A 27,876-nucleotide genomic window follows, 5' to 3' on the forward strand; every position below is an offset into this window, starting at 1 on the left:
GTAGTCATTTGTTTTCCCCTTTAGTTTGAAAATGTTGAAGTTAACAACAGACCGCCACTGAACTTCACCGTCTGTTAGCGAACAAACACACAAACCGAAACGACCTGAAGCTGCAGGTCCCGTCTGAAGGTCATCAGGGGTCACGGGGAAGAACCAGACGGAAATTTCCTTCAAAGAAAAGCACACCGCATAATAAAAGTACAATGAAATAATTAAAGGACTCATTGTCAGTTTACTTCTGAAGAGATTTTAAAGGTGCGTTCCATACAGTGTTCATCCAGAGTCCTACATACAAAGGCTCAAGCGTATTTACAGAACATAGAGATTTATATAGTCTTTATATAGAAAACCAAACTACTAACAAAAATAATTATCTTTATATAGCAGCAAAAAAGAAGAAACTAAAAGAAATATGAATATTTACATCTTTTTTATCCAAATAAGAAGGCATATATTATACACTGCACATACTTGCTTTCCCATTCTTTAAGTATTCTTGATTTAATCTCTAGGGTGATCAAAGCACACAAGTCTCTCTATTGGTAACACACTCATTGAGGCAGAGTTACACATACACACACACACACACACACACACACTGACTGCATGGCTGCCGGCTGGGGACATGAAACAGCATCGTCCCGTCGCCGTTTGTTTGGCGAGGAAAAAGCGCAAGCGCCGGACGCTGGTGTGTGTGTGTGTGTGACTCAGCCGAAATAAAACATCACACAAAGAAACACAAGTTGTAGTTGAGCTCCAACATCAGAGCAGTAAAGACTTGTAAAGAGCCATTGATTCCAGAGTTTAAGTGTAAACCTGCAAAGAACTGAGAACCAAACACTAAGGCGATGCTTCTAACACATCCTTTGCCTTTTGATGCATGTGTGTGTGTGTGTGTGTGTGTGTATAGTCGTAACACAACCAAAGACACACAATCCAGTCTACATCCGGACCACGTCCCATAAAAGTAGAACAACTCCAAAGAGTTCTTTTGGAAACTAAGAGAAAATGTCCTTTATAGACAAGAAAAGCTACAAAATAATAATAATAAATATCCACAGTTACTTTTTCTCCCCTCCTTTTGCAACACACTCCTCTTTATGATTAAAAAAAAAAATTGTTTTTAAACTTTATGTGCAAGTTCTGTGCAATTTCAGACCCCACCTCCCGTCATCAAAACAAAACAAAAAATGATTTCAGTTGAAATCCCTTCACATTCATTACTTTTTGATTTTTAATACAAAAACAAACATTGAAGTCACACGATGGAATGAAAAGGTAAGATCTCCCAGCAGGCCGTGCTGCTGCCTGAACATTCCTGCGTTTAAAAAGGCTCGAATGGAGGGGGCAAAAAAAAAAAATCAAAGACTTCCCGCCGCGTCGGAACGAAAACGCTCCAGTTGCACTTCAAGTATTCGAGTGAACCGACCCGGTCCGAGCGCAATGCTTCAGCTTCAGGAGTGTATTTTTCTGTTTCCTCGTTGAAGTTCAAACAAAAAGACACAAACGTCCAGCCATGCATTACAAAATACATCCCTGACCTAGAAGGACGATAAAAGAGCTCGAGTGATTCATACTTTGGTGTTCCACACGTGCATATTGCTGTTGTCGCATGCAAACCTCCACGTCCTTTTTTAAAAATCGATGGAGAATATTTTATTGCCCCGGTGCCGACTGCGTCACCTCATTATCACATCCTTATTTAAATTTTTTTAATCCCGGTAATCTCCAAACTCCATTCTGGGATCGATTGAATGTTCCTGAAAGGATGGAAGAAATCTTTTGCACCGTAAACTATTTTACAGGATATTCTCTCCAACATGCTTCAACACCGCTAGAATAAACATTCTCTTCAATCAGTCAAAAAAATTCACCGCAATTTACATTTTGATTACTTTCTATTCTCATGCGTCAACAAATCCTCAACCCGTAAAAAAACAAAAAAACACACAAAAAAAACAACCCTGCTGCCCCCCCCTCACCTCCCGACAGACTCCTCCCCTTCACCTGACCAACCAGAGGAGACAAAAGACCTGATTTGTCCGAAAGTAGAAGTTAAAAGTTTTCCCTGTCTCTGTTTTTCTGTCACGACAATATAAACCATTTCACATCCAACCTGTTTTAATTCCTGATTGATAATCAATAACTGATGATTATCGTCTCATTACTGCCTGAATGAGTCAGAGCGTAGCTGAACTCCGGCCTCACTCCGCTTCAGTTTTAAACTGAGGAACACAAAATGGACTATTAGAGTCATGGCAAATATGCATTAAAATAATGAATAGTTTCTGGAAATTCTTTTAGTGTTCTGTGTAATTTGATTAATTAATGTTTTTGGGGGGGGGGTTGAGGAGACAAATTTCCATTTTACTCGGTCAAGTTTCTTAAAAATCCCATTTTAGGGTCCGTAGGGACTCTTGCAAAATACCAAATTGCACTAATTGAGATCAAATTAAAATAAATTTTTCGCCAACCGCAAGTATGTGCGTTAAATAACGAATGACGCAGGATTCAAGGGTGTTTAACTTAGCTGAGATTAAGTGAGTGCAAAAGAATGGAAGATCATAATTAGCACACCGGCTTCAGGAACAAAAAACATTTGTTTGTCGCTCTGTCCATCGTCAAAACTTTGTAAGACACTTAAAGCAGGAGAGAAAATCCTCCTCGGCAAAGTCTTTCTAAGATTTTCCGCCACTTTTAAAAGCGAATGCTTCTTAGCACTCTTTCGTTAACGGCTCAGGAAATGTGCAGTTAGTGACAAACGTTGTGCTAACAGCAGTTTTCCGCTAAATAAAGCAAGAAACGCCACATCTTTCTCCTCCGGTCCTCCGGTGCAGCAGGTTGTTTCGTACGATTATTTTAAACAGTAACAAGCATCAGTCTGGGTCCTCAATAAGTCGGGAAACTAATATTTGGGGTTTTAATGCCCTGTATAACATGCATATTGCATCTACGCTCCTCCTTTCCTGGAATTTCACTTGAAAATTTGTATTTTTGAGTCTCAATATTCAGCTTACGTCAATGTTGACCTTAAATATAACCCGGAGTGAAGGCTGAGACACTCCTTCCATGTGTAGGAGGGTGAGTAAAAAAACAGCAACCCCAAAACAAAACACACTTTGAATCAAAGTGGAGATATTTGATCAATCAATCACCACCACCCCCGCCTCCCTCCACAGGAGTCAAGTTTCAGAAATGCCTCTAACAAAAGTCTCTGGAGTCTTAAAGCTATTGTCGCGGATTGCTGTAAAAAGTCCCACAAAGCCGAGGGGTGTGGTTTATTTTGGTGAGCGAACAATGGTGGCGCTGATTCCACCGTGAGGAAGAACGATTATCTGCATTTGTGGGTTTTTTTTTTAAAAAAAGATTGCATCTTTCGGGGACCAATAGTCATCAGTTATGTTCATCATTCGATTGTGTTGCGCCCACATCGAGGTGAGTGTGTGTGTGTGTGTGTGTGTGTGTTGCTTTGAGTCCCCTGAAAATTTTGCGTCCAGGTGGCTGCTCAGCAGCGCCTCCTAAAGGCCCTGAGTGACAGAGACAACCTCTCTTTAAAACATAACTAATTCTGACTGTCCCTGGCCCCGCCCTCGAATGTCCATGGGGGTTGGGGGGGTGGAAGGAATTTTTAGTGACATGGGAACTCGACGTTCTTTCAGTTGGTCTGGTGCAACACTGGTCTCAGGATGGCGGCACACGATCACGTTTTTTCCAATCGGCGATGGTGAAATTCCTTGTTTCCATAGCGACGTGTCTGGCGACTCATCCAGCCGTTCACAGAGTCGACTCGACGTCCATGTGACAGGAAGCGGTGGTGGAGGTGGTCTTGCCTTCCTTGCCCAGTTTCAGGAAGCTGGGTTTTTCTATCACCACGGTAACGGCTGTTTTGCCGTCATCTGGATTTTCCAGCGTCGTTAAGGCCCGTTTCTCCGACGCTTTGGATGAGTCTCTGTCCCTGAAGGTGGAAATTATTAAATCTGTTAAAATCTCTCCTTGGAAGTAGAATCCTAATGTAAATCTAGGGAAAGAAAAAGAAAAAGTTGATTTCTCACTGGTTGTTCGGAGTTGGATAAATAACCACGAAACAGGCGGTCAGGAATCCAAGGAAGGAGCCCCCGGAGGCCACCATGGGAATGACACGGACGCTGCCGACGCTTTCCACGACAGCACCCAGAGCCGAGGCGACGAGGATCTGACTGATGTACACCTGTGAGAGGGAAAAGTCGTAACGCGTGAACACCATCGTTTAGTTTACATGTGAGACACAACGCGTTTAGAACCGGAACGCTCACCTGGCAGGACAAGATGGCGCAATCGATGCCGAAACCTCTCCGGGAATTCCCTGGACTGTGCTGGATGTACTGCAGGAGGGAGAGAACACACACTTACCGTTAGTTTAGTTCAATTTATGTTTTGCTTTTAGTGTTAGGGGCGGTGAATGATAGCAGGGATTATACCTCCTTAATTTCATGATACTGTCCCAGCAGGGCGTAAGGACAGTAAGAGATACTCATGGAGAGGATTCCCATGCTGCTGATCATCACCATAGCAACATATACATCAGGGAAGATTGCCATGACAGCAGTTCCTATGGTAGGAAAAAAGAAAACCCCCAGAGTTATTAGATTCTGAGCTGCTCACACGCTTTTCATTCCATTCCATCGCTGCTTCGGAGTTCCTACCTATGCAGAATCCAAGTGTTCCCAGGCTGTAAATGACCTTGATGCTGAGGTCAAAGTTGTCCAGGTACTTCTGAAGGATGGCTGGTGAAGATAGACGAGTGGATCGGTTAATCCAAAGAGAAATGTTAAGAATAAAGTTGATTCTGGCGTCCCAGAGTTCCTTACCTGAGCAGGTAGCGGCGGTCATAGCATAAATACCCAACCCCCAACATCCCATCTGGACGCCGCGGTGATAATTTTCCAACAAAGTAGAATTGGACGGCGCCTGAGAGAGAAGATAGAACCTGTGTGAGCACGTTAAGTAAGCAGTTGGATTTGATTTGGATGAATTTGACGTACGGTGGGATCGCCCTGGTAGATGGCTTGTCCCATGAAGTCGGTGAAGAAGACGGCCTCGGCGATCATGGAGAACCAGGTGAGCAGGTGACAGGCGCACAGGCGCAGCAGCTCCGGAGGCATCTTGAACATGGACAACCACAGCAGCCTCACGGTGGTCTCCACCTTTCGGGAGAGAGGGAGTAGGGGGGGGGGCGATCAAATAACAACCTCTAGAAAGGAGGAGGCGACACACAGACGTCCTCACCTCCCCCTCTTCGCTCTCCGTGTCTCCGCTGGAGGAGTTGGTGTTCCCGCTGCGATGCCTGCTCCTCTGCCGGCTCCTCCTGCGGTGACGGGCCTCCACCTCGTACAGGTCGTTCATGCTGCGGGACGGCTTGATCAGGAAGGCGGCGTTGGCGCGGCGGTAGCGGTAGCGGTGGCTCCCCACCCGGCCGTAGTAGGAGAAAGTGCAGGACGGCTGGCGGTAGAAGGTGTGACGATGGCGGGGGTTCCTCGCCGGGGCTCCTGTACTGGCAGCTGGAAGAAGACAGACAATCTACATCAGGGGTGGGGAAACGTTTTGACTGCTGGGACACATGGAATTCTGCAATTTATTACTTCTCTACTTCTAATTATTTTGATTACAGTAAATCTCTCGTGACTCGCAGTTAACGCGTTCCAGGACCACCCCCGCAAATAACAAAATTACGTGATATAGCGGCGATTTATATTTCATAAAATTCATGATATAGTTTACATATAGTTTAAGTTTGGTGTGCCGGATTACAAAGCTCAAAGGGCCGTTTATGGCCCGCGGGCCGTAGTTTGTACCTGATGGCACAAAAATACGAACCTTTGACCATCCCAGCGCGATGCACCTGCCCCTTAGCGCTCAGCCCGTTGGTGCTAACTCCATCATTAGCTGCGCCGGCTAACAGGCGTCCGTTCAGCGCCCGCTGCTCGTTCAGCTGGTTGTTCAACAATTCCTCTTGGCCTTCGTCGTTCTCCATTTCCTGTAGGAAAGCAGACAGGTGGGAGATCCTGGAGGCGGCGGCGGCGTGCGTTTTGTGGTTGGCTTGGGGGCGGAGCAGGTCCTGGCTTCCCGCGCTGCTGCTGCGTCGGATGTTCCCGAAGCGGGCGGGGGAAGTGCAGTGGTCTAGGTTGAAGAAGGAGGCGGTGGGAGGCGAGCCGTGATAGGGCGAGAGACGGTCGGCGAAGATGGAGGGTTCTAGGTGGCAAAGGAACAAAGCATCATGGTCCAGGTGGTCCATGGTGGCGTCCGCCATGGCGAGGACACTGTCGCTTTTACCTGGAGGGGGGGTTGAGGAGAGGAACAGGAAACGGTCAACAAGTAGAAGGACGGAATAACGAGTTAAGAATGTTGAGTGGAGAAACTCACTTCTCACAAGCTCCACCTCCAGGAAGTCCATATCCCTATCCCCGCGTTCTGATTGGTCATCTCCGTAAGGGTCATAGAGGTCATAGGTGTCCATTGATTCATCTTCTCCGATCAATTCCAGCTTGGGTGTAAAAAGTGCCGTCTTGCCATTGGCTGATGGAAGTTTGGGGCAATTTGGGGTCTCCTGGAGCAGCAAAGAGAGGAGACATCAGAGGAAACCTGACGGGTGTTTGTTTGTTTGTTTGTTTGTTTATTTGTTTTTCTCTACAGCTGAAGGTACCTGGTCCAGCCTGTCCTGCTGGGGCGAGTACTGGCGCTCCTCGATACTGAGGAGGTGCAGCACGACGGAGATGATGAAGACCACGGAGGTGAAGACGAAGAGGATCTGCTCTTGGGATCGGAAGGCCACTCCGAGGAAAGTGTGCGTCCAGTCTAAGCCCCCGAGAGAGTAGCCCACTGCCCCCCCGAGACCTGCACAGGAGGGCAACGGATCCGGGTCAGACCCGGTGCCGACGCTTTTCTTTCAAGGTCGGACAAAAGGTTTGTTCCGTACCTGCGGAGGCGGCGTGGATGTTGAGCGCCATGTCTTGTTCCTCCGTGTCGGCCACATCTAGCAGGTACGCTCTGATTGGTCCCTCCGTGGCGTCCGCGCAGAAGTCCAACACCACCACGCCCAGCACCGTGAGAACAATTCCTATTGGCTGTCTCCCCTGCTCGTCACCCACGGACAAACCTGTCAAATTAAAAGACCACATTTATACGATTAAATAAAATATTGGTTCAATACAACAAACGTCTGTGATGTAAACCTGATCGATGCTCAACTTCTGATCAATAGATGTTATTGAGTTCCATCAGCATCAACAGTGTACATAACCCACGCTGCCCTGCATGGTGCGTCTGACCTTTATCTCGACACGTGAACAATCCTGATGAGAAAGTGTGTGTGTGTGTGTGTGTGTGTGTGTGTGTGTGTGTGTGTGTGTGTGTGTGTGTGTGTGTTTGTGTGTGTGGCACAATGGGGCAGCTCTGCTCACTACCCAGGCAGACAGACAGGAAGTAAACTGTGATTGGTGGAAAGGGGGAAGCAAACAGGACGCATTTCCCTGTGAACTGCCTTCTCCTCTGTTCCCATGTCAACACACACACACACACACACACACACACACACACACACAGAGCTTGGTGCCCTCAACCGACCTGAGTGCCAGCCCCCCCCCCCCACCCTCGCAGATGAATGGCGGCACAACAGAATAGAATGTGCTGACTCAGCTCTTCGTCATGTTATTTCTAATTCCTTTAAAGGTTTGTTTCATTTCTGCTGCATTGAAGGACATTTCAGGTCCAATCAGGTTTTCTTGTACACAGAATAACACCCCCCCCACCAGAAAAAAAAAATTAAAAGGTCCCTTAAAGTGATCAAGGAGGCGGTACTTGTCAGCAGGAATACTGTTAGTGCAGCGCTAACGTGATTATCCTCTGGATAATAATTTAATTTAATTAATCCTGGACATAATTTAATTATGTCCAGGATGAGACTAATTCAAAGACCGCCTGATTGGTTCGATCAGGAGTGTTTGGTCCAACTGAGTGTGTAGGAGGATGTACTTAATGACATCACCGACACAACCACGCTCAGTGGGCCCACAGATCAATATCTGCGTGGCACGATTGGTGACTGATCAATTATCTTGATTGGAATGGATGAATATGTCCTTGGGGTTAACATATGGATGATGTAATTGGATGAAGGTCAGACCATCGGTGCAGGATGGGTAAATCCATCCGTCTGAAGCTGTGACGCTAAAAAGGACATGATTTCAGAGATACATCCCCAGGATCTTGAATAGTAGATGTATGGTTGCCACGGCAACTGTGATCAAGTGAAATTGAGCAGATGCAAAAAAGAAAAAAATCTTCTTGAAAGTTGAAAAAATAAAAAATAAAAAGCTAAAGGCAGGCTAACTGAAGGTGACGGAAACTCACCGATCAGCGATCCGTTCAGAAACAGCGCCACGCCCACCAGCAGCCCTACGCAGAGCGCCAGGATGAAGGGCCGCCTCCGGCCCCAGCGCAGCGTGCAGCGGTCGCTGGCTGACCCGATCAGAGGGGTGAACATCAGGCCCAGAACCGGACTGAGGAACCAGGTCAGGCTGTAGTACTGCTCTGGAAGACCTGCAGATAGATACATTTCTTCAGTCGTCCACCAGGTGGAGCTAGTAACTACTAATCTGCGATTTTATTTGGTTTGAAATTGTATTCTTTTCAATTGGAAAAGACAAAAAGACTACAATAATTTTGAGAATAATACATTAGCTGGTGTTCTATGTAGTAAAAGAATTAGTGAGCACACTGAACACAATTAGTGTTAAATGACTTGAAACAACATTTAATTTACATAAAAAAGGTCAGCTCATGCATGGAACCAGCTTTAATGCATCACATTTAACGGACATTAAGCACATTATTGTGTGAAAAGAGACTCAAGTTTCTTAGCATTTGAAAAGATGCTCATTAAAGATAAATGCAAGCGCTTATAAAACCTGTAACTGCCAAATAATTCTGGTTGAACTCCTTTTTTTCTCCATTTTTTGTTATTGATGTTGTCTTTGACACAGTTTGGCATCAGATCTGGATTCATAGCGCTGTACCTTTGGCGTTATTACCATGGTCATTTTACTATGTTAACTTTTCCAGTAGCAGAGTGGAGTCTGTGGAAACCAGTTAGGCTCCTTTAGCTTTAGCAGACACAGAGTGGAAGCATCTTTTAAAGGTGTTTGGTCCACAGGCTTTCAACAGTTTTGAATAATACAAAACCGAAAGTGAACACAAAACCTCATCAGTCAACAGCGTTTAATTAACCCTGTTAATCTGGAGGTTATAGCTTAAAGTCTGATATTACAATCTGATGTACCGGAGTTCAAACCCTCTGTAATAGACTGCTGACAGGAAGGACATCAATAAGGAAGTGGACGGTTTGCTCGCTAAGTTAAGTCATCTGACGATCCAACACATAAATCTCACATGGGATTAATGCGGAACATTTTTTTTGACGCCACATTGCTCGTCTCATAGGAAAAGCAAGCTTCCATTGAAATGCATCAGACCTCACAACTCTATGACATGTGAGTTTATGGGGTTTGAATCCTTTACTTTTTTAATCACATATAAGAAACTACAGTAAAATTAATGAACCTCACGCTATTAAGGTCCAGAAAGGGACAAAGACAGTCAAGACGTGGAATGATGGCCAAAAAACAAACACCTCAAGCGACGGAAGGAAGACAGGTTTATGACAGCTAATTTGTCTGAGGAGACCTTAGGCTTTAATGAATTTGAATGCATTTTAATGTTCCTCAAACAGACCATTATATTAATAATATATTATATAATTATTGTTATTAATTACTAAGTGCCTAATCTTCTAATTATTAAGAGTTTGTCTAGCATGCCAAAATGTCCTGCAGGATCTATTTGCAAGTAGCAAATGTTCCAAAATGACTCTGCCAGTGAGATAGAACTCATTTGGTTGGATAATTCAGGAAAATATCATACAAATCAACATAATCTGTGAGTTTCTTCTTCACACCAAGTTTTCACGGAAGTATGGAGACGAGTTTGCGAATGCTTTTAATGCTTTTATTGCTTTCCATCCGTCACATGATTGTCAGAAATTGCAGACGTTTCCCGGTCTGATTGATTCAACGTGACTTCTGATGATAAAAATGTTCTGTGCTGTGATGAAAACAACATAACACCACAGAACTTTTCGGTTGGGCGTTGCAAAGTGTGGATGTTGTGGTTCTGCTGCAGCAGCACGCCCCCTAGAAAATAGTTTGCCTTAAATGCATGCCTAAAGAAATGCATGTAAAGTTTTTCAGGCAGCGATCCAAATGTGGTCTGAAGGGCTCTTTTCCATAAGGAGAACGAGTGAGGGGACAAAATGTGCCCAGCAAAAGCATGAGGTGAAACGTGATTGGCTGGTGCAGAAGGAGGCGGAGACCTAGAGGAATGTTTTATTTATCATGACTTTATGACAGGTATGGATCGACTCTTTAACTTCTACTGTTGATCTGGCCTGATTCTCACGAGCAGGACCCCCCCTGTTACCCCCCCCCTCACCTGACGCCAAGCTGACCGGGTCTTGGGAACCCTGTCACCACGGCGACTCCATCACCTCCACTTCCTGTCTCCTAATATGGCTGTGTCATTCACACGGGGCTTCCTGTTGTGGCATTTGTTCACTCAGAGGAAAGTTTGGTTTCTACCCCTTTATGTGTGTCACACACACACACACACACACACACACACACACACACACACACACACACACACACACACACACACATCACCTGTTAGAGGTGAAAAGAGCAGCAGAGTCATAAAGCAGGCGACAAAGCCACTGATAGGAATCTGTCTGTAGGTTTGTCAACATCAAAACAGGAAAACAGCTTCTAGTAAACACACACACACACACACACACACGTCACACTAAACATCACTCACACACGCACACACACAGCGAAGTTCCCACACAATCTTAGTACTGCGAGTACAAACACACACAAAGGGAACAATACTGAGAGAACAGAAATGCAGGAAGTATTTTAGAAAGACGAAAAAAGAAAGGAGACGAGCTGAAGACACAGAAAGAAGGAACGGGGGAGAGAGGGAGTGTGAGAAAGGAGAGGGATCAAAAGGGAGACCATGGGGGAGGATGAGAGAAAAGGTAAGGTGAGCGAGACAGAAAGGTGGGAGACGGACAAAAAAAGCTCGAAGTCGGCGGACGGCTGACGATCGTGGGAAAGCAAAACGTACAATCCAGTCCGTCCATCACCAACGCACTCGTTTTACTACAGGAATTTCCTCCACACACACACACACACACACACGCACACACACATGGAAGACAGACTGCCTATTCATCACCGCTGCTGCATGGCGTGTTGTGTTTTTCCACCAACTCCAATTGTTTTGCGACCGTTACATTTCGGATCGGACACGTCTCGTCCAAACTGAGGGGAGTGTTTGTCTGACGGACGATTAAAAAAAAAAGAAAGTAAAAAGGCGTCACCTTTACCTGCCGCGGTGGCGCCCGCTGACGACCGCCCGCCCATTTCCGTCATTAAAGAGAAGTGTGACATCGCTCCAGATGAACGGAGTCGCTCATACCTAAACTGCACATTCTCCCCCCAAACAGCCCTTTCCTTGTTTTCTAGACGGTTTGAAGAACAAGGATTACTATATATTAGCTGGTCACCCCTTCATGATTTGTTCTGATACAGTTTCCCAAAGCGCCGTGATGTTTGGGATTGAAAAATTCCAAACTGTGGAGAAGCCTCCTCTGTTTTCTTCTGCAAAACAAAAACATAGAAAAACAGTATTTTCCATACTATAATGCGCACTGGATTATAAAACACATATGTGAAATCATCTTCAGTGAATGGTCTACATTAAAACTTTTTTCATACATAAAGGCATATTGGATTATAAAAATATTGATAAAATTAAAGACTTTTAGGTGTGCCTTTTAGTGTGGAACATACTTTAATGACCAAAAAGCAAAAAAATAAATGTTTGATTCATGATTCATGAGTCATCGCAGCCGATTCCGAGGCGCGAGCAGTCAGGACTTGTTAAAACGTTTCTTGTGGAAGCCGGAGAAAATCAACCTGGGCAGGCAAAGTGAGTTCTTTAATCTTTTTTTTTTTTTTTTGGTGCAAAATGTGGAGCAGATTAAGATTAATGAAGCATATCCAGTGCACTCAGAAGCCGGTTCTGCATTACAGACGGTAGGCTTTAAAGATTAATGCTCGCATTGTTCCTCCAAATCTCATGAAAAAGACCAAATCCAAATAACAGGAGTGTCTGTGTGTCCGAATCTTAATATAGCTTCATCCTCTTGTTCCAGATCTACTTTTACATACTTTTACTCAAGTAGCCTCTTTATAAGGGGACTGAGTATTTTTTTACAGTGACGTATTCTTTCCTTCTTCCACCACCACCATCCATGTGAGGTTTCTGCTTCACCTCTCCAGACCATAACATCCATCCTCGCTTTTCTCCCATCAGATCTCCTTTCTCACACATAACGACGCCGCTACCCCCCCGCCCCCATCGGCTAGGACCTGAAATCAAACACTCCACCTCAAAAGAAACTCATTCTCTCCTTCTGAAACCTCAGCGCTCTTCTCTTTCCCTCCCACCTTCCCATTTTCCCATAAACACAAAACAATATGTTCATTTCCTGCGCCGGCGTGAGAAAAACCGCAAGAAAAATGACAAAACGTCCGCGGAAAAAAAAACAGCCAGACAAATGGCATGAAAGCGAGAGGAGGGCAGAGGTCGCGAAAGGGAGAAAGTGGGCAGGAAGAAAGGAGGGTGAAAGCGAGAGGAAAGGAAAAGAAAGGAGGAAGCAGGTGTTTCAGAATAAAACAGTCAGGTGTAGCGACAGACGGACGTTCAGGGCTAATCTGACATATTAACACGGATAATTCTATGTAAATTTAAATTTTCATGTGTTTGCGTTCAGTTTTTTAGAACGAGAGCGGAAAGCCGATTTTGAGATAATGGCGACAACTTTTGCATCCAAGGACAAAGATGCCTCGGCTACTGGAAACAAACTATTCCATTCAAACCAATTATGAGATGCACAATTTTAAAGGAACACATCTCATAATTGGTTTGTTGGAGGGCTGGATGGATGGATGGATGACGGTCGTCCTCTACACCCCCCTTGGCAGCGGGAGGAGTGAGTCATTGCAGAACATCCATCTCCGACACGCAACTGATGCCAACAGCCTGACAGCTGCCGAGCAAGGACACCTGGAGGTCAGCGCCATCAGGACCAGTGAGGTCGTTGCCACACGCAACCCCCCACCCCCATCGCTTCACATGTAGTGGAAATCCATTCATGCAGCTCCAAGCAGACCAGCTGTGATGACAGCGGCTGTGTGCATTGGAAGGGAAATCCCACCAACTGTCCTGTCGGTGTAAAACGTGCCATTAAAAAAGGTGTGAAGCTGCATGTTTGCACACACACACACACACACACACACACGCTTCCAGTCTGCAGAGTTACGTAACGTCGCTACAGTGAAGCGTCGACCTCCCGTCGAGATCGAGACACTGATGCAGAGAGAGAAAAACACACTCCGATGCTCTCATTCAGCTTTATTCCCATACATCTGAGACGTGGCTTACGTTAAGCTACACGCGACCGACAGCTGGGAGGCGGAGCTATGACTGCAGCTGACCTATCACGCACAGGAAGCTGCAAACAGCACAGCTGACTGCCCTTTTCCTGCAGCAGGAGCGATCAATAACGTCAATCAGCGGGAACCAGTCGGTAAACTTATGTAACCGCAAAATACCGAGGGGGAGGGCGGTCAGCAAACGCACCTTTCATGATGGTGCATTCAGGGACCGACTGAAAGTGGCGTTAAAAAGGCAAATATTTGCAACATATTTTATTCTTTTGATGGTATTTGAATAATAATAATAGACTGAAAAATAGCTGTTCTTTTGCTTGTGTTTACATGAAACTCGACGTCGTCACTTCGTCCACTCAATGGAATGCTCAAACCGACCGGTTTGAACTATCCATCCACGCAGTCCCTGGCAGTCAAAGCCGACCAGTGTGAGTGGAAGCAGATGTTTTCCAGCACCCCTTCTTAAATACATGCATGCATAAAATTACCCTGAGGCTAACCATTACCGCTTCTCTCACTGGCTGCTATTCTGCCCATTGTGCACGCTGTGTGTGTGTGTGTGCGTGTGTGTTTGTGCAACACGCTGTTAAGATTTTAAGGGTTTCTCGACAGTCTGATTGATGAGTGTACTGAAGCCTTGCTTGAGGGAAAAACAAGCAGATATCAAGCGTAGAGAATTATTAATGAATGGTGATTTATATGCATAGTGTTAGCTAATTAGCTAGCAGCATGGGCTGTTAAAGATTGTTATCATTTTTAGGAAATAACAAATATAGCAGCTTCAGCTTCATGAAGAGGGTATTTAAATGAACCCTGTATTGGGATAGTGTAGAACACATGTTAAACTCAAGGCCCCGGGGCCAAATGTGGCCCGCCGTATCATTTTATGTGGCCCGCAAGAGCATAAAAGGTCAAAAGTATGCTTTGACCAAAACTACATTTCCCACAATGCACTAAATAAGCTCATTTTAACTCAGACAAAGTTAATGTCCTAACTTGTGTTTGATGTTATTTTTCTTTATTCTCATGGATAGTTTGATCCTTGATTGATGGAGTTCTGTGGGTTTAATAACCTGATAAATTAAAAGGATTTATGTTAGAACAGACACATACATGTTTTTTCTGTGCAACTGTAACATTTGTACCTTGAATAAGTAATAAATTCAGACGCGGTGTGTGTGTGTGTGTGTGTGTGTGTGTTTATTAGCGTTGTCCCTTTTCTGGCTAACTGCAGTAAATATTTTGCATGATTCTATGCTATATAGGCAGATATATTCCACTTATTTTAAATGGTTTTACATACATGTTTTTGTTTATGTTTATTATAGTTCATCCTGTTTTTGTCCTTTAAGAGAGGACGACTTGTGAAACCATTCAGTTACCAAAATAAGAACAGAACAGTTTGCGGTTTTCAGCTAAGCTAATTTGCTGTCCCTGATGTTTCTTTGTGCCCGGCATCACCTGAGAGCTCAGTTGCTTGTTTTGGGTGATTGCACTTCCCTGGAGTGGGTGTGTGCGCGCGTGTGTGTGTGTGTGGGGCAGTTGGGATGGAATGTGCTGACACACAAATACCTGCACAGATTTGCATTCCTCACATAACTAACGGCTCACGCATACCTGAAGCATCAACCGCTGAATGTAAAAAACACCAACATGAATACACACAGCATGTCTTTGTCTTCAAGTGTCTGCTGACTCTGCATTAATGTCATGACACACACACACACACACACACACACGGCGACCCCCTGCTGTTGCTGTTTGTCTCGTCCTTCCCTGCATCGATCGGTCGCTCCTGCGTTGCTGTTTGTTAGCAAACCCACACCTGAAAGGCCTTTTCTGTCTGTGTGTGTGTGTGTGTGTGTGTGTGTGTGTGTGTGTGTGCAGCAATAACATTAATAAATGAACAACGTTACTGCAGCGATTATATAAAGAGCTATAAATAGGAAGGCTTTAAATAACTGACTAGACTAGAGTCCCTCTCTCTGCAGAGACAGAGGCAAATAAAGCGCAAAAAAAAAAAAGAGAATCGAGGGCTGAAGATCCTCGTCATCCGACAGGAATGTAATTTACACCGCCGATTCTCAACCCATCTTTATTTAGATGTTTTTCTCCTTCCCACATGATGATTTCCTACCCGCCCTGTGTCACACTGCAACATCCCAGATGGAGCGTTTTTATCTGTCTATCCACCTACTCCGTCTTTCATCTCATCTGCTCCGTTCTCATAAATTGCTGGGTCAGATTATGGTGATTAGTCAGTGTGTGACATCCAGCCAGTCATTTATATAACCCTGTATCGCTGCGTCTGCGAGGTCACCTGCTAGCTCAGGCCAGCTAGCATGATGGGATTACGTTACCTGGCATGCAGGCAGAGATCAGGCCGACTTTCTGCACAATAAATAACTCCGTGCATGTAGAAGCCACACGGTAAAAGTCACGAATGCTGCAAAAATCAGCATATTGCTAATAACTGAATTAGTCTAATGGTAAATAATGCACGTTCTAGCATGAATCTGGCAGCTATAACTTTTGGGATGATGCAGAATGAAGAGAAAGTAGCTCAAACGGCAAGCTAAGAAAAACCAGATGGTATGCATGCTAACACGTTAGCATCTGCGTTACTCAAACCCAATGTCTGTTGATATAAAATTGTGCCAACTCATCTTAATCCAAAGTCCTATCACTACTTCCCTCGCATAAAGTATAGAGATGTTTACCATTCCTTTGTGTTTTGTCTCATACTTTGTGTTGTTCTGTCTGCGTTGCTCTGCCTGTGTTGTACTGCCTGCGTTGCTCTGCCTGTCTTGTACTGCCTGTCTTGTACTGCCTGTTTACCGTGAGTCAGAGAGGACTGCGATTTCATCTGTGCATATATGGTACACTTGACAATAAAGCTGACTTTAATAAAGCTCTTTTCTGTGACCTATTAAATGCCCCTGAACATGAATACACACAGATCATAAACATGTTGACCACATATTGTTGTTTAGCTTTGTCTTGATGAGTCAATATTCTTTCTGTGTCAGTCTGACCTCGCACCTTCACCCAACACGTTCCCAGAATGCACCGTCATGTCCTGGTTGCATCACCTTCTTCCCTTCCCTTTCCCTTCTGCTGCCCTTTTAATCTCTTCCAATCCCTCTCTCATCAGTGACTCCGTCTCTCTCTCTCTGTCCCTGGCTCGTGTCTCTCTCAGCAGCGTTAAGACATTAGCTAATGCTCTTACTGAGGGCACCTTTTCAAAAAAAAAAAAAAAAGAGCTGACCGTGAAACCGAACTGGGAGGAGATGCTGGAGGATGAATCACGATCCGACTGGAAAAACCAGACAAAATGCCCATGAGGTGGGTCTGGAAACAGACCGTGAAAGAGCAAATTTTCTGCTGAATTCTTTTCCTTGGGATCACAGATTTATCTCATTGGTCTGACGGATCACGCATGACTTGACGGAACAGAAACGAGCTCTGCGTGTTCTCTCCAGCCAGTCCTTGTACGGTAGAAGTTCCTTAAACTTCAGTAGGTTGTGTAAACGTTGGGCTCTTGACCAAAGTGTTCCTGCTGCACAGTGTGTCTGTGACACACACACACACGATGTCACTCAGGTCGAGCCAACCGGTTAACCTGGAGGTAACCCCCCCCACCACCACAAGTCTGAGCATGCTGCTGTGGGGGGAGGGCGGGGGTCAATATTTGTTATTCCCAAACTTGGACTCCTGCCCGTACAGTTGGAAGGTGTGTGTGTGTGTGTGTGTGTGTGTACATTGGTTTTCGTTTGCATGACTTTTGCCTTCCATGGTACGTCTTATTTTTTTTGGGGGGGGGTCTGCATTAAAAAAAAAATAAAAGGTCAGATTGAGCAGCTGTTGATTAGCCTAGCCTAGCTTTATTGATTACATTGGATCAATCTGTAGCCGTTTCAAACATATCCACGTCTCCCCACCCCGGATAGTTACAGACGAAACATGACTCTGCAAAACCTTTGACGAGTGCAAGTGAGACTAAAACTGTCTCTGCATGTGTGTGTGTGTGTGTGTGTGTGTGTTCCAGTCAGCTAATCTCCTGCTAGATCCAGTGAAGTGAAGGTGAACAGGATAAGGTTTCATCTCTCCTTCCCTTCAGGCCTCGAAACGTCGGTTTGACGCTGAAATTACTTACCGAGTCTTGAACAAACAACCTGTTCCTCATTAAAAACAGCTGGAGGGAAGGGGGGGGGGACTTCTGCTGAGTCGACATTGTTTGCATGCGTCCCTCCCTTTGACTTGATGAGTATTTAAGTCAGACTGCTTTGCTTTTAACCGTTTTGAACTGAATATTTCTGACGCTGCTGAGCCGTTTTGCTGTATTTTTTGATGACTCGGCGTTGTTTTGCGTGTGGATTGGTGAACTCGTGAAAATTTGAACTCACCTATCTGCAGCAGGACGGGCGTCACCAGCGCCGTCTCCATGGCGTAGCAGAACTCCCGGCCGAACATCACGGCCCCGTTCATCACCCATCTCTTCAGGGGGATGCCCTCGATGGAGCTCTCGCTCGATGACTCCTCCCCTTTTTGCCCTCCTCCTCTTCCTCCTCCTCCTCTTCCTCCTTTGCTTCCCAAATCATCCGTCTCGACTCCCGCTCCTGCTTTCTCCACATCAGACGTTTCGAAGTTTTTGGAGTTGACCCCGCCCACCACAGACCCGACCTGCATAGCGTCAGCCTCCGTGTTCTGGGGAGGCATGGCGGATGGCATGCACGCGATGAGAAAAACAAGCGCACCTCTTGTGACACGCTAAATAAATCTGACCAATTAACCTGCAGATAAAAAAATAAAAACCGCAAATGAATCTGGATGCTGGTAGTTAGAAGCGACTTTCCTGGAAGTTAGTTAAATACAATCTCAAGCTACAATCTGAGTGAATTTTTTTGGATACATCAAAAGAATAATCAAGTTAAGGGTCTTAGAGCTACAGCGGGAAAAAAATCTTTAAAAAAAAAAAAAAGGTCCAACAAAAATCAGCAATCAGTTGTCAAACGAAGTTGTTATTCAAAGTAGGTCAAATGAGAATAAATCCTCCTTAATTTTCCCCGATCAAACTGTCAAAAGTTAAAAACGTTTCCAGAAACTTGAAGAAATAAAAAATTGAAATAAAAGAATTTTCACAGGAAGATGGAGCGATACATTCCAGGTGAATTTGTGCATTTGCTTCTTTCTGTGTGTGTGTGTCTGTGTATGTGTGCATGTGTGTGTGTGTGTGTGTGTGTTGTATGTTTATGGCTTGTTTCTCATTGAGGGTTGACCCTCTTCTTTTACTGTCTATTACAAGCAGATAAAATCCATATAGAAGACCACTCAGTGAGTTCCAGAGTCATTTTGTGTTTAGAGAGCAGGGGGGCGGGCTGAATGACGGAGTGGGCGGGGCTGGAGATGGGAGGACGGGAGGTGGCAAAGGTCGGCGGAGGTCCTCTGAAAATCCCCATCGATCGGCTGATCAATCTGCGGGAGTTGGACAACCACCGGGGAGGCGGGAGCAGCGGATGGAGGCGTCCGATTGGTCAGAGGAGAGGAACAAACAGGAAAAGAGGAGAGAAAAAAAAAACCAAACAGCAGCGTTAGAATCGCAGGTGATGACATCATCATTTGTCAGGTTAGGTGATTAAGTTCCACAACAGCTGATACAAGAAGAGAAAAAAAAACCCACATCAGGAAATAAAAGACAAAACCAAACAGAGTGGCTCTGCAGGAAAAAAAGGGAAAAGTACCTCAATATCAACAGAATTTATTTCTTTATTTATTTAGATTTGATAGTTTAAATAAAAAACTTTTGAGCAACAGCTGGAAACTGATTGCCGCCTCCAAAAAGCTGCACAGCGCGACCTGACCCCGCCACAGGTGCCTTTACTGAATCAGGTTAAAGCGACACACAGGTTTAAATCTTAAGAGCGCGAGCTGACCCCACACACACACACACACACACACACACACACACACACACACACACACACACACACAAAATCGCCAATGAAAAGACTATTTTAAAGAGCTAAATCAGTGGTTTGAGCACATGACTCATCCTCCAACATACTCGGACATTCTTTGGAACTGGACAGGGCGGCGTGTGTGTGTGTGTGGGCAGAGTCAAAGACACAAAAAAAAAGAAGGGGAGTGGGGGGGCATTCAATATGTCTCCCTCAGGGTTAAATTCCAAATCCAGTATATTTGCATGCAGCCGCTGGATTATACAGTAACTCATGGAGACGGAATGTTTCATCACACACGAAACACACCGAGGCTCGCCACGTTAACCACACACACACACACACACACACACACACTAAAAGAAGAACAACAGCTCTAAGACCCTCATCGGGTTTCCTCGCAAGGGATTGAGGAAGAAAACAAAACCAGAGGAGGAGGACGAGAGGAAGGCTTGAACAGGTGGAGGAAAGGAGTTAAACACGAAGAAGAAGAGGAGGGAGGTTGAAATATTTATCCTCTTTTTCATCTCTGGCATGTCTTCATTAACATTCATGGAGCACTCAAGGTGGTCATAAATAATTCACACACACACACACACACACACACACACACACACACACACACAGCAGGAGATTACATAACCTGTTTTACGGCACGTTTGTGTCACAAATATGCACTAATCACACGCCAACAACCCTCAAAACCTCACAACATCTGGTGCGAGAGGAGAGAACAAAAGATCAAAAACAGCGTCTGCATGTCTCTAACCTGTTAGCAAATATTCCAGCATTACCCATAATCCAGTGTGGCGGGAGCGGGAGCGGCTCGGTCCGGTGGGAATTACACACTCAACCTGTTGTGTCATGAAGGGAACAACGAAACTCAAAACACACTCCACGCCATCTTCAGCTGGAAAACACCAACGTGACCCCGAACGACGCAGTAAAACGACGGGTACGAATGGATTTAATGGAGAATTTGTTTTAGAGCCCAAGTTACTCGGGATTCTGCACGGTAAATTTGATCCATATTTGGGATTATTTTCTTTATTGATTCATTGATTTATGGGAAAAATAAACAGAAGAATGTCACGGCTGAGACTTAACAGTTTTAAAATGTACACAAAACTTTAGGCCTTCGGGAAAACGACGTCTTTCACGGTGTGAGGTGTCGCTGAGGTATTTGTCTGACATGTCAAACTGCCATCATGAGTGCGAGTTCAGACGGACTGGAGCCACGCCCTTGTGTTGATACCATCTTCCCTCAACTGTGAAAACATGTGATGTCCTGGATGTCGCTCGACCAGTTTGAAAGACGAGTAATGAGGTCCAAGTGCGACGACGACGAGTGCATCTAGGCTGTCTGGCTTAAAAGGAAGGAATGACGGCGTTATCTGGCCTCCATCTGCACCCGGCGACAAAACGGCGAGCCGGGAACGCCGTCCCGTTATCGCGCAGGGAGGGTAAGGTGATGAAACAGAAGGCGAAGGGTTAAAAAGATGAGATCAGCGGGTTTTTAGACTCAAATTTTAAAAACAAAAACAAGATGATGTTTATTCTCAGAGAATAAATAAGATGGAGGGGAAAAAACAGACGTTTGAATAGTCAGAGTGTGCCTTATCTTGTGTCGAACAGATCCACACACACACACACACACACACACACACTTGACACACAAAACCAGGTCTATTTTGGTGAGTGTTTATTCTCGCGCCGCGGGCCACATTACCTGCAACACTGGCACAAAATGAAGCTCCCATTCCATCTCCCTGACCCCCACCCTCCCACCACCATCACCACCTGACCCCCCCACCGTGTCTCTGACATGTGACTCCAGTCCGCCGCGAGCCTGGACTCATCTGAAACGCCATGTGAATGGACAGATAAGCAGCGCAGGTTTCCTGTGGGGGGTGGGGGTCAGACCAGAAACTGATGTGGGTCACGGGGCTGGTGGTGGTGGTGGTGGTGGGGGGGGCAAAGAACGCCAGGGTACTGACAAGACAGTCAATCAAGGCAAAGTAGAGTTATATTTAACCTGAAAGGCAGACTGGAGGCAGCTTATTTAGGGGTAATATACTGGCTCTGTGCTCCACGATGAGCTGGCGTCTCGTCCGGGGTGTACCCCACCTCTCATCTGAAGCCTGCTGGATGAGCTCCAGCAGACGGATCAGAGGATGGATGGCGTTCCCATGAAATAGAACCATACTCCCAGCTTTGGAAGGCAGATGGAAGGGATAAGCACCAGAGAGGGTTGGGTGGGGGGTGTAGACAGAGGTATACAGATTGAATGTGTGCATTATGGTGCAGCGCTGCTGCAGTGCAGCGTGTGGGGTTGGGGGGGGGCGTGCACATGTGTTTCAACGTGCACCAGAGTCAACGACAAATCGCTGACGCATGATAACAGCCGGTAAGAATGTGATGTCATTACCTGCTGGACAGGTTGCCGTGACGATCATTCACTAGCATGCTAGGTATAGGCTCCTCCATCTCTGGCCGACTTCTAAACAGGAGTCACATTACTGGCTGAACATCACACACAGAGCACAGACACACACACACACACACACACCGAGCCTCCCAGACTGTGTGTGTGTGTGCATTCTTTCTAACCCATGAGTCATTAAAAAACAAAGAGCACAATGAGGATTCTAACCTGTAAGAACCCATCTGCACAAACCAGTTTGGAGATCTGTCGGAGACAAATACACCATCCCCACCACCCAACTGCCCCACCCCCCCATTTCAAGCTGCATTGCTGCAACTGGACGCCGCCGTTGCTTCAACCGCAAATTTCATTCTCTGTCGTTTCTTGTCGTTAAATTGGCAGAACCAGTGACCAAGTTCAACCTAAAATATATTTTCCTTGCCGTTGAAGGTTGTTTTCGGCGTCTATTATTTCCCCACACGCAGCCACAGTCATCATCATGAGCGCCAACATGTTCAAATTCCAACCAGGCGTGTTTTGGTGACTCACTGAATATTTTACCAACACTTCCTCTCCAGGTTCCAGACTGCTTTGCCGAATCCGAACGAAGAACAAAAACATCTGCTGGTGGAATAACATGTAAAAATAATCCAATTAAGACATTTAACAGTCAACAAGGGTGTGTGAAAACACACCAACGGCGACAGGGTGGTGTGTTTACACCCACCGGTGTAATTGTGTGTTCAGTGGCACTCCTCTAATTGTTTGATTAAGTTTCACACAAGCACAAGACAATGTTGTGTTTCTGAGGGCAGCGGACATCGTGGAGGAGTCGCCGTGACAACGACGTCGTCGTCCGAATCAAACTCGTGCTTCTCATCAGTGTTTTTGTTTTTCCTCCCTTATGACCAGCAGATGTAACCCAACGGATTTGTATGATAATCCGCATCTGGATCCGATTCACGCGTCTGGATCCGATCACGTCCAGAGACTGGGCGACGCTCGGCGTCCATTCCTGGGGTGTTGTTTTTGTTTTTCTTTTATTGCCCCGACTGTCCCAGCATTCATGGTGTCGCAATGTCGTGAAAACCGATCCGGAATCCAAATCCGCATCTGGTTACGCTCCTCCTTCCAACCCAAAACAAAATAACGCTCTTAAAAGAAAGGGAGTGGGAATGGGAGGGGGGGGGGGCAGAGTTTGCCGTTTGTTGTCGCTGCAACGCCAAGACTTAAGGTCAACCGAGACGCGCCAGATAAAGCTCCTGACTCCCAGCCAACCTCCAACCCTTCAGCTCCCTGATAATTTAAGTGCCATCCTTCCGTCCTGGGACAGATTACACTCACGATGAGTCAGTGAAGATGTGGGGTGGGGGGGGTGGGGCGGGATTTGGCCCGAAACTCCGAAAAGCTGACATCTTTACTGCGGTTCGAAACGACTTTGCAAATACACCTCGGAGAGAAAGAGAGAGAGGCTTAAACTCTGAAACTAAGGCTTCCAGAGCGGCTGAAACATCCGACATCAATGTCAGCTTCGCCTGAAACATTGAACGGCTCATTCTCGTGTGCAAATAGCAGGGAAATCACGCAACCTTGGCATAGCATAGCTACTGATGGCGCGTCTGCTTCAGAGATGAAAAACTGGTTTATTAACATGAAAAAACGTCCCAAAAAAACAGGATCGCGTGTCGGCGCCTTCGGTTCCCACAGCGAAAAAGCAAAAAAAAAAAAGAGGCCTCAGACAGGTGACCTTGATTTCGAAAAGGTCAAACCGCCTTTAAACTGTCATCAGATGTGGTGGAACTAAATGTCCGTTTCCCTGAGGGGATTTTTTTTCAGATTTTAAAAAGGTGAAGCTGAGAGTTGATTTTGCACCCTGCTGTGCAGAAAAGCTTCTATTTGCGCTTTGCGTGGGTTTTATTTGTTCCCAAGGTCGAGGATGAATTCTAGGAGCTGCTCCCACGACTTTTGTATTCTGAAAGAAACAGAATAACTGTGTAAAATTGTATCAGCCCGGTTTTAGCAGAGGCGGCGTGTTGCTATTCCTTGTTTGCGAGGCTGCAGGAAATAGACTTTCATTTAACGCGCTGGAAGGGCGTGGCACGGGCCGGAAAAAACAAAACAAAACATTGAGTTTCGGACTGGATCCAAATCACGAGGCCGATGCAGAAATTATTTTTTTCAGTTCCATTGAGGAGAATTAAGTTCTCCTCTGGAATGAAAGAGCCGCGGCGGTTGAGTGATGTCCGTTCGGGAACGAAGAGAGGCGGCAGTGTTAGCGGCAACAAAGCAGCGATTCACAAATCAAGTTATTTTCTGACCGTTTCACGGCAGTTACGATCTGAAGCGCCAACAATCAGCCTCACATCTTGCCGGACGACGCCGCTGCCGCCGCTGCTTCACCCTGAGCTGCGACCTCTCACCTGCGCCGTTTATCAACGAAGGGAAACCAAACCCACGACCCTCAGGCTGCAGCTCGGAAACGCGAGTAACCCGTGAACACAACGAGACGACGACCTTTAAAAAGGTCGGTTCGAAGCAACTGGACTTCAAGAAGAGAACTGGAACTCGAGTCTGAAAAAAAATAAGAAGAACAGCGAGCCGAGCCGAACGAAAGAGGAGCTGAGAGAAGAGAGGCGCTATTCTTAGGAAACATTTTGCTTTATTGATGATGGCTCTGACAGCATCGGCGTGTGTGTGTGTGTGTGTGTGTGTGTGCGTGTGTGTCCTCGAACCGAAAGTCAGGGCTAAATACTGTCCAGACGTCCCGTCGGGTCTCCGACACAAAACACACGTCTATTCTGTGAAGGCCGAGCAAAGCTGTTTATTGCAAGTGAATCCAACAATAGAAGAAGGCCTTACAACTGTAACAAGTGTGTGTGTGTGTGTGTGTGTGTGTGTGTGTGTGTGTGTGTGTGTGTGTGTGTGTGAGAGAGAGACAGATAAGGGAAGGTATTGATGGTAGTGATTCGATTTGACACCCAAAGGCGTTCATCCTCCCTCAGGTTTGTGTACTAAACTCGGCAGCAGCACGAACTGGATAAACAACGTATAGGATCCAGGTTCAGGATGCCAAAGCAGCTGTTTTTGTGTGTGTGTGTGTGTGTGTGTGTGTGTGAAATAAAGAGCTTGAAAACTTTTTTTACAATCTTTTGTGACTTGTTTGGATTCTTCTGTCGCAAACAATTGTAATCCTGTTTCTTCATGTGCCCCCCCCCCCACGCTCCAGCCTTGAAGTAATAGACGTTCAAAGTACGAATTTGTTCATAAAGTACTTAATAATGAAGTACTTGTCAATAAAGAACATTTACACAAGGTTCGTCTCATAGAAAAACGGCTTGAATAGGATGTAATGCAATAAGATGTCACCATAAAGGCACAGATGTGTGTGTGTGTGTTGTGTTATGTGTGTGTGTGCGAGACCAGTTGTGTCTTGTCGCGTCTCGTGCATCTGACTGTGGTAAGAACCCGGTGCTTGCTCAGCCCCGGCTGACAGTCAGCAAACATCTCATCAAGAGGAAGTTGATGCTTTCACTTCGGCTGATTCAGCTGTCACAACAAGGCATCATTTGAAAACACTATATGTGTGTGTGTGTGTGTGTGTGTGTGTCTGCAAAACCACCACGATCACATGACGCCTCACGCAACACATCAAATTCATCATCTGTTTGTGATTGTTGTGGTTTTCAGCTGAACGGAAACACGTTTAACTTTAAAGAAAGGCAGAGGGGAAAAAAACACCTCACATCTGCCTGCTTTGGACTTTCTGGGGTTTTTTTTTTTTGAGTGAACAAAAACAAAATAAGTGCTGCTTCTTAAAATTTATGTGTGTGTGTGTGTGTGTGTGTGTGTGTGTGTGTGTGTGTGTGTGTGTTTGTGTGTGTGTGAAGGGTGTGGGGGGTTACACTCACCAAAAGGCATTGAAAGCTTCATAAATGTCGCTGAGGCGGTGTGGTTTGGGTCCAGGCCCTGCAAGTCGTGCCTGAAGACACACAAGACACAGGAAGCTGGGTCACATCAAACACACAGTAAACACACACAGAACACACACGGAACACACACGGAACACACACGGAACACACACGGAACACACATGGAAACCACGAGCCTGTGATGCATTCAGGTGCACGAACCTGACTCAGAAAAGTCAGCCTGTCGAATTAATGATGGCTGCACTTCTAATCAGGCATCTTGATGGCCAACAAAGATGCATAATCGTAAGCAAACAGTTGTAAACATGATCTGACTTTAATAGTAAATGCATGACTAAAGTGATTCGATCATCATCATCAATTACTCAGAAGCCAAACCGATTAATCATAAATTAGGAACTTGTTCATAACACTGTTTGAATCTGCTGTTTATTATAAGAGTGTGAAGTCAAATGCATCCAGACAACGAAAACAAAAACACTGGATGTTTGCTTACGAAACAACTTTATCGATTAATCGATTAACACACACAAAAAAAAGCTTTTCTCGCTCGACTGGCTCGATCTTCATCCTGACAGTGCCTCACACATTTAGAAGAAGCCCTGGGGTTTGTCTTCTTCATTGGGGTGGGGTGGGGTGGGGTGTCTTCTTCATGGGGGTGTCGAGTCGCAGGTGAGTGACTCGATAAAAACAGTCACCTCTCGACTCGTATCGCCAAAACGAAGTGTTGCCCCCGAGCCTCTCCTCCCGTTTTTAAACCCTTTTCACCTGCTTTTATTATTAATTATCAAATTATTTACAATTAGCGTCTTTTAATTTTATTTTTTTTGTTTTTAACGCAGGCCTGAAGAAACTCCAGTAAATACCCCCCTCCTCTCCTTCCTCCTCCTCCTCCTCCTCCTCCTCTCTGCAGCAGCAACCTGAGATGCTTCCATTCCGCTCGCTCGTCCGAACAACAGCGGGGACAAACACACACCGTCACCGGTGTGTGTGTGTGTGTGTGTGTGTTGACGGAACACTGAGCTCACCTCAACGGGTCGTGTCAGCCGCCGGTTCCGTGTCGGTTCCGCTGTCCGCTCGGAAAGTCACTCGGCTTTTGTTGCTCAGGTTGTCCGCTACTCCCGCGACTGGAGCCAGGGCTTTAAATACGCCTTTAAAGGAATATCTGTCGGAATAAGAGACGCTGGGGCTGGCTTCCGATGACGTCACGCGTCGTTTGCATAAAGGGGAGGAGCTACGGCGCTAGGTTTTCAGCAGCCTGGAGGCTGGGCTCTTAAAGGGGAAGGCGAGACGCTTACTATTAATTACGTCTCATTCAGGCGGTTTGAGGAGGTTTTATCACCGTCTGCGTTTGTTTGTTGTCATTTATAACATTAATAATAAAGTTACGTGAAGGTTTTCATTAATTTATTGGAGGGATTATGTTTGTGATGCTTGAGCAACTCAAGAGACAGGATGAAACACGACTTACAAGATTTATTTTATTAATTTAAACTCTGTTGTGTAGAAAAGGTGTTATAGTTGTAATTCATTTCTCTAAAATTTTATTTATAATTTCAGGAAGATAAATGGTTTATTTGGGATATGGAAGGTTTAATGCTGCATTAAAATCAGGTTTGTAAATCACATGCTTGCAGTCATGACTTCTTCTTTTTTACGTTTTTATGTAGTTGTGTAAGTTTTTCATCAACTTATGTGCAATTATACATTAATAATAAAGAGATAAAGTAACTCAGGGCTTTTGATGACCATAGTCTGTATAGTATTAGTCATTATACAGTTGTCTTCTGGTATTATGACTGTTTGCATAATGTTTAGTGGTCAGCAGGGATTGAACAGAGGTAATAGCAGAGCAGCTATGATGTTGTTTTTGTTTTTCTTCTTTTCCTTTAAGCTTTTTCCCATCAGGGGTCGCCACAGCGAATCAATTGCCTCCATCTAACCCTGTCTTCTGC

The 27,876-nt window shown here is 45.4% G+C and overlaps 1 protein-coding gene across 1 annotated transcript; it reads right to left on the minus strand.

The window, feature by feature from the left end:
- Window positions 1-231: 231 nt before the first annotated feature.
- LOC137606984 (solute carrier family 45 member 4) lies at window positions 232-27,085 on the minus strand. Its single transcript, XM_068332361.1, has 16 exons — window positions 26,950-27,085; window positions 25,901-25,971; window positions 18,017-19,085; window positions 8,386-8,574; window positions 6,953-7,132; window positions 6,680-6,870; window positions 6,400-6,583; window positions 5,854-6,309; window positions 5,266-5,537; window positions 5,022-5,183; window positions 4,848-4,947; window positions 4,683-4,763; window positions 4,458-4,588; window positions 4,293-4,361; window positions 4,053-4,207; window positions 232-3,955 (listed from the first exon to the last, which is right to left on the minus strand). Exons 3-16 carry the CDS (start codon window positions 18,339-18,341, stop codon window positions 3,775-3,777), a joined length of 2,676 nt encoding a protein of 891 aa, XP_068188462.1. The 5' UTR covers window positions 18,342-19,085; window positions 25,901-25,971; window positions 26,950-27,085; the 3' UTR covers window positions 232-3,774.
- Between the last annotated feature and the right edge of the window lie 791 nt (window positions 27,086-27,876).

The sequence above is a fragment of the Antennarius striatus genome, chromosome 14, assembly GCF_040054535.1.
Source record: "Antennarius striatus isolate MH-2024 chromosome 14, ASM4005453v1, whole genome shotgun sequence".
NCBI lineage: Eukaryota > Metazoa > Chordata > Actinopteri > Lophiiformes > Antennariidae > Antennarius > Antennarius striatus.